We start from the raw sequence: 7,628 nt of genomic DNA, 5'->3' as shown, positions 1-7,628 counted from the left end.
TGGGAGAGGGGAAGGGTGCACTGTTCGTGAATCTGGTAATTACCTACATGTAGTTAGAGGATGAGAGCTATGCTCGTGGTGTCCAGTTTTCCCAGTAATCTGTCAAATAACGCTTTGAAACTACTGACAGTTTGGCCTCCACCACCTTCTCACTTAACTTGCTCCACCCGTCTACCACTCTGTTTACAAAAGAAAACATTTTAATATTTTTTGGGCACCTTTGTTTTCTTATTTTGAGTCTGTGTCCTCTTGTTGTTGAAGTTCCTCATTTCAGGAATTTCTGTCAATTTGTTAATTCCTGTTATTATTTTGTTTATCATATCACCTCTTTTTCTCCTATAATCTAGTTTTGGCATATTTAACGCCTCTAGCCTCTCCTCATAACTCTTGTTTTTCAGGTCAGAAAGACATTTTGTAGAATGCCTTTGCACTTTTTCCAGTTTATTGATGTGCTTCTTGAAATAGGGACACGATACAACTGCTGCATATTTCAATTTTGGTATCATGAAAGTCGTGAACAGTTTCTTCAGTACCTCACGATCCACATAATTAAAAGCAGTCATTTTTGGGGTCTCATCCATTTACTGGGTGAGACCCGGAGGCTCCTCGGAGCTATCCAGGCTGATATGTATATCAGTCAGTGTGTATGCAGTTCTAGGCCTACTGGGGACCAACAGCCAGAACCTGGCCCCCCTCAGAGAGGCCCAAGAAGCAATGGCCTATAGAAATGCACATGGGATTAGGAGCATTGTATGTTTACCATCGACCAGGCCAGGCACCCAGATCCTTACTTACTTGGATCCTGCAGCCTCTCCGAGACACAAACCAGGATTTTACACAATTCCCCCATGCACTCGAGCTATGTCAATAGGCTGTTCTACCTCTTCGCCCTTACCTCATTCCACATTTGTTCATTTGATGCATCACGCTATTGTGATTTGTGTGTGTAATGAAGTAAGGGCGAAGAGGTAGAACGGCCTATTGACATAGCTCGAGTGCATGGGGGAATTGTGTAAAATCCTGGTTTGTGTCTCGGAGAGGCTGCAGGATCCAAGTAAATTCAGTAGAATTTCTGGTTGCAATTCTTATACCGTGTCGTAGCTCAGTCGATTAAGGCAGTGTCTGGGATGCTCTTGGAAGTAGGATCGAATCCTCTTCACGGTCCTTGGGGATTTGTTCATTTGATGCATCACACTATTGTGATTTCTGTGTGTAACACCCCCAAATCCGTGTCCCTATAAGCAAAGAAGGGCAGCCTCGGGGCATCCGGGGAAGCAACCAACCTAGCACGTTGCAGCAACCTATACCTAGCATGCAATGCCAAGCAGTGCGCACCACCGAACACCAGAGGTCAAGACCCTAATATAACTGGGGGCAAGGGAAACAAGGCGGCCACCCCCCCCCCAGGTAGAAAGAAAAAGAAAAACCCCACAAGAGGCAACGTACCGGTCGCCGGTCAGGGAGCCGGTCGGCAAGCACGCTGGACTTGTGATCCTGTGGTCCCGGGTTCGATCCCCGGCACTGGCGAGAAACAATGGGCAGAGTTTCTTTCACCCTATGCCCCTGTTACCTAGCAGTAAAATAGGTACCTGGGTGTTAGTCAGCTGTCACGGGCTGCTTCCTGGGGGTGGAGGCCTGGCAGAGGACTGGGCCGCGGGGACACTAAAAGCCCCGAAATCATCAAGATAACCTCAAAAAGATACCCAGGAGGAACAAAGCCGGCTGCTGTAACAGGTGAAAACTAGCTGCGCCGTACCCTGTGCCCCACCAGTGCAAAAACTACCACTTACCCCAGGGTAAACAAGGGAGGAAAAACCCCCAACACACTCAGGGCAGTCAATCACTGAACAGCAATAGACCAATAGAGGTAGACCCCAAGGTGACTTGGGGAAGATAAACCCAAGCCCCAAGGGCAGTACTTACAGGGCACTCAGGGAAGGAGACCCTAAGCACATGCAGCCAGAGTACCTATGAATATTACTCCCAGCTTGCACGCCACCATAAGAGCAGTACGGAACTCAAGGCACAGCAAAACACAAGAGAATCTGGAGCCGGAGCCACACGACCATGTCACAATCACATCAGCCGAGAACTGGAGAGTGGATCGCTGACACTGTGGATCTGGGATGCCCCCTTCCCCCCTCCCAGGGAAGGGGGGGGGGAGCTGAGCAGACATGCGGCGCGGCTCGTGTAACGTCATGCTCGTTTGCTCGTTTCCATTTGGGGAATTCTGTCCACTCGTTTGTGTATTTTAGTCATTTTAACCAGAATAGGGGTTTGTTTTGAGGCGCTTACCTTTCTGGCCCGGTAGATGGCAGACAGAATGCTCCAAATCCCATGTGCATTTCTATAGGCTGTTGCTCCTCGTGCCTCTGTGAGGGGGCCAGATTCTGGCTCGTGGTCCCTGGTAGGCCTAGAACTCCATACACACTGACTGATGCCAAAGTCTAATGATATACTGTACATATCAACCTGGATAACTCCGGGGAGCCGAAGTGGCTCCCCCCAGAAAATCTGCTAAATGTAATGAAACACTTTTCTGGTGAGTCGTCGGTGGGTCCTTGGGATCCTCCCTTTCATATTCAAGAGCTTCAATTTTCCATCTTGCTAGCTTAATAACCGAGGTTCATAGCTAGGAGACTGAGCTGGGCATACCCCTGGTGGGGTATGAGATTGAGAAAGGTGGGCATACCCTTGGTGGAGTACATGTACCAACAGTATAGTATCTGTATTGTACATGGAGTGGGTTCTGGGTGTTGTTGTACTTCCAAAGCCCAGCCTGCAGCCAAGTTTGGTGAGAGCATAGCCCAATAGACTTGCTTGGAGCAGCCACCAGGCCCACATATCCACCACAACCTGGTTGGTCTGGCACTTCTTGCAGGAAATTGAGTAATTTTTTCTTGAAGTCCACTTTTGTTCCTGCAATAACAAGGTAACCGCTTCATGACTGAGTGATTCATCCATTTCCTGGCTTCAATGTCTTGGTTTCTATGCTTTGTTTACCTATCTGTTTGTGTGTTTTGGTTTGCCCACCTTTCTAGTGGCCTTTTCTTGGTTATGGTGAACTCGGGTACCCTGTTCCTTGCACCTCTTAAGAGGGGGCCATGTTTTGGCCTCGGGTCCGGGGCCTGGCATGGATTAAATTATGTTGGACTTGCTGGATAACAGGTACCAAAGAGGAATCAAGGGAGAGCCATCCCAAAAAGATGTTTCTTTTGAATACCATTTGGTAAGCCAATCAAGTTCCTGTTCATCTACTGTAGGAATCAGATAGGCAATCTAATACAAACAATCAGGATTAGCTCAATTAAGGTACACTTTCCAAGTGTACAAGGTAAGGTCTGGTTGGCATCTGGGTCCAAAAATGCAAAAAATGAAAACTCGTTCGATTTCAATCAAACTTTTTTGACAAGTTCTATATGAAAAGTGTTTTATCTGGTCCAAGTTTCAGCATCGTAGCATAAATAGGAAGGGAGAAAAAAATATTGAAGTAGTTGTGAAAATTATGCCAAAATGGTCAAAATCGATTATCAATCAAAAGTGTCAACTGAAATCATAGCTACGACTCTTTGCTATCACAATAGCATATATTAAACAAATATTATAATTAGTTTAATTGAAAAAAAAATTTAAGAAAAAAAACAAAATTTTTTTTTTTTTAACTTTTTTTTTCTTTTTTTTTCGGGCAATTTGCATTAAACTTACACACCTGACTGTACATAAGCCTATCTGTAAGGACGCCAATTTTGGAGAAAATTAGTTGATGTCAACCTCAGCCACAGATTTTAGAACCTTAGACTTTATTCATTTCTGTTTTTTTTTTCAATTGACACAAACGTTTACAAAACTGATTCCTTTTTTATTCAATTTACATGAAACTTACACAGTATATGTGGAGGGCATGTCTCTACATTGGGGGGCTTTCATTTTTCTCTAAGTTCATTTATTGATTTTATAATAGCAATAAACATGCCATATTTGCAAAAAAAATTTGGGGAACTTTGAACATTTGTATTAGGAAAACTAAAGATGTTTTGGAAATTCTAAAGCCCCAAATCCTTTATTATATGCTAATGTGTCAGAAAAGTGTCACAGAATAATTATACTGTATCTGAAACGTGTGTTCTGAAGTGTGGACTTGAAAATGTGTAAAAAACGTTGGGAAAAAAAAAAATAAAACTTTCTATTTACGCTGTAGTACTGAAACTTGGGACAATTTAAGCACTTTTCATATACAACTAGAAAATTAATATTGGTTGACATTGAACAACTTTCATCTATAATCCTCTGACGCCCCCTTAAACTATGGTACTTGTACACTTAAGGATTTTTAACAGTGAAATTTGTGACAAAATTAGATTAAACCTGTGGGATTATATCAAGAATGCATTAACTTATTTATTAAAAGTATATAGAAGTATTTATGAAAGTATTAAAATTCAGACATTGTACATGGAAAAAAAACTAACCACTTCTTCATTAGTGAGGTCTAGGGTCTCCCATTTAAAGCCATCTGGTAGGTTATAAGGTTCTTGCTTAATCTCAGATATAGGTTTTTCTTCTTCAATTGCTTCATTAACATCTTCCCCAATGTCTTCACCTATAAAAATTAAATTGATGTATAAAATTTTACAGAACTGAAGATCACACCTCAAAACAAAATATATTGTAATATGCTGGGTGCAGGCAGGCAGAGGGCAGGGAGAGAGAGGGGAGGGAGGGGGGGAGGGAGAGAGGGGGGGAGGGGTTGGGGGAGGGAGAGAGGGGGGGGGAGGGGTTGGGGGAGGGAGAGGGGGGGGAGGGTTGAGGGAGGGAGAGAGAGGGGGGGGGGGAGAGAGAGGGGGGGAGGAGAGAGAGGGGGAGGAGAGAGAGGGGGAGGAGAGAGAGGGGGAGGAGAGAGAGGGGGAGGAGAGAGAGGGGGAGGAGAGAGAGGGGGAGGAGAGAGAGGGGGAGGAGAGAGAGGGGGAGGAGAGAGAGGGGGAGGAGAGAGAGGGGGAGGAGAGGGGGGAGGGAGAGAGAGGGGGGGGAGGGAGAGAGAGGGGGGGAGGGAGAGAGGGAGGGAGAGGGAGGGAGGGAGGGGGAGGGAGGAAGGGAGGGAGGGAGGGAGGAAGGGAGGGAGGGAGGGGGAGGGAGGGAGGGGGAGGGAGGGAGGGGAGGGAGGGAGGGAGGGAGGGAGGGGAGGGAGGGAGGGAGGGAGGGAAAAAATCTTATACATAAAACTTTTTCCACAATGTTGTTCCATCCCCCAACTACAATGTCCCTCGTGGTTTGTTCTATCTTCCAGGTAAGGAAGTTTCAGGAAACCTAACCACTTCAACTGAAATTTGTGATCCATTTTATTACAGGCCTCTGAACTTTGTTGTACTGAATTCTATTTTCAAAAGCACATAAATACAAAAAATCATTATACTGCCCATGTACTTGAAAGCTAGATGACGTTAGCTAGCATTATACAGGCATTGCTCACTTTACCATTTATATGGACCTGAGCAGACCTGTTGCTGTTAAGTCACTCCAAGATTACATTCCAGAGATCATTAAACTCCTATTACAGAGACTGTAGGCAACATGGGGCTTATGCTCATTTCTTCGCCACACGATTCCATGTCATTTTCAACAATATTCCATCAATCATCATTCAGCCTGTCACTCACTTGCAGAACATAAGAACTAGGGAACAACATGGCAGGCCTGTTGGCTATAACTAGGCAGCACACATTCAAATCCAACCCCCTCTATCTCATATACAAATTTTATATACTCTTGAAACCAGATGAAGTGTTAATCTGAATAATCCTTAGTGGCAGCCCATTCAACTCATCCACAATCATGTTCACAAACAGTACTTACTATACTTAAAACAGTACTCCCTATATTCCTCTTAAAAAATATTTCTACACCAAGTATACGATGTTGCAAGTTCAAACCAGTTCCAAGACTTCAGAACCCTCGTTATTCATGCCCATAACCTACCGGTACTTGAAAACCTACATCAAATACCCCCCCCCCCCCCCCTCTTGTACCTGGCCATAATCTAAACAGTTTATTATAGTACTTTTTAACCCTTCCACTGCTCAGGGGTCCTGAGGACATTTACACCCCCTGTGTGCAAGAAAAAAAAATTCTAAAAAATTATTTCGTCTTCTTAAAATGTTAACCCTTAAACTGCGCATGGCGTATATATACGCCCTGAGGAACATGTCCCATGGTGCGCATGGCGTATATATACGCCATAGGGTGCCAGGCCTGATTCAAATGGCCCGCGGCTACACGGGGTTCACAGTAGCTTCCTCAGGGCTCTTGTAAACAGATGCCATTTTAAAAAAAAATCGTGGGCAATATTCTCAGGTGTGAGAGGCACAGTACTGTTGGAGCAACCAAGGCCGGCGCACGCAGCATGAGCGAACAGCATTGCTGTTCAGCTTGTGACCACAGCATCGCCGAAAAATGTCAAAATAAATATATAACTGCTATTATTTAGCGATGACAATATTACAGATGACCCATGACTGTGATATAAATAACCAGGGTTGTGATAATAGCAGGATTGTTGTAATAATTAGCGCTGTGGGAGGAGTGATGCTGAGAGATGGAGGGAGACAGCATCGTTTACTGACTGTGTGGCTAGCTTTTATTGTTTACATTCACCATACCAGGTCAGTGGTTCTCTATGGTGAACACAAATGTAGATACTTATATATAATGTGTGTATTAGTGTAATAACAGCAAAAGGATTATGCTGGGAGGAGCCACATGGGTGACGGAGGTGACGTCATCTGGACGATTTGTCTAGCTGTTTAGAGGGTGGCCACTATGCTCTTTGGGCACTCTACAAGCTTAGGTGTACAGTTACGGTGCATACAACATGTAGATACTTATATATAATATGTGTGTATATAGGATAATAACACTGCAAACAGTATTGTTGGGGGAGAAAGTTTAGTGCGTGTGACCTTGAAAGAGTGAGGGAGCCGCCAGCCACCAGCTGTGTATAGCAACGACTCTTAGTGCCTGAACTAACTATATCAGCTTAGCTGTACAGTTGTGGTGAACACAATATATACATACTTATATATAACGTCTATATATAGTGTAATAACACCACAAATGGTATTGTTGGGGAAGAAAGTTTAGTGCGTGTGTTGAGGGAGTGGCAGCGAGTGGCTGGCTGGTGGCTGGTGTGTGGCGGTAACTCTTCGTTGCTTTTCGACTCTCAATACCAACTTAGTGGTTCGTTATGGTGACCAAAACATGCAGATACTTATATATAACCTGTGTATAGAGTGTAATAGCAGCAAAACTATTTGTTTATTGTTTTATAAACATAATAATTGAATCACTAATGTGCACATCATACTTTTGAGTATAGCGATTATTCACCACTTTTATTATATAAATATATTACAATACACACTATTGAATAATATTACTGCAAAAAAACTAAGAAAAAATCAATCGGAGACATTCAAACAATTAGGTAATAATATCTTTGTGGCAACTCCCATCTGTCACCGCGGGGGACGCTGACCGGGTCTGACGACCGCTCTGTCAACGCCCACTTTTTTGCCAGACTTCCTCGGTCAATTGCGCCCAAAATATGTCGCCTACGATTTTTTTTTTTTTTTTCC

At 44.0% G+C, this 7,628-nt stretch overlaps 1 protein-coding gene across 2 annotated transcripts in view; it reads right to left on the bottom strand.

Annotated features, from left to right (window-relative positions):
- The window catches only part of Nmt (N-myristoyl transferase), a 160,447-nt gene that overhangs the window by 77,314 nt on the left and 75,505 nt on the right, over positions 1 to 7,628 (bottom strand). For both annotated transcript variants that reach the window (XM_069310358.1, XM_069310357.1), the window contains one exon: positions 4,470 to 4,600. In XM_069310358.1, coding sequence (XP_069166459.1) covers positions 4,470 to 4,600 — 131 coding nt within the window. The remainder of the gene's footprint in view (positions 1 to 4,469; positions 4,601 to 7,628) is intronic.

The sequence above is a fragment of the Procambarus clarkii genome, chromosome 67 (assembly GCF_040958095.1).
Source record: "Procambarus clarkii isolate CNS0578487 chromosome 67, FALCON_Pclarkii_2.0, whole genome shotgun sequence".
In the NCBI taxonomy this organism is placed as follows: domain Eukaryota; kingdom Metazoa; phylum Arthropoda; class Malacostraca; order Decapoda; family Cambaridae; genus Procambarus; species Procambarus clarkii.
This window is presented reverse-complemented; position numbering and strand designations above follow the sequence as displayed.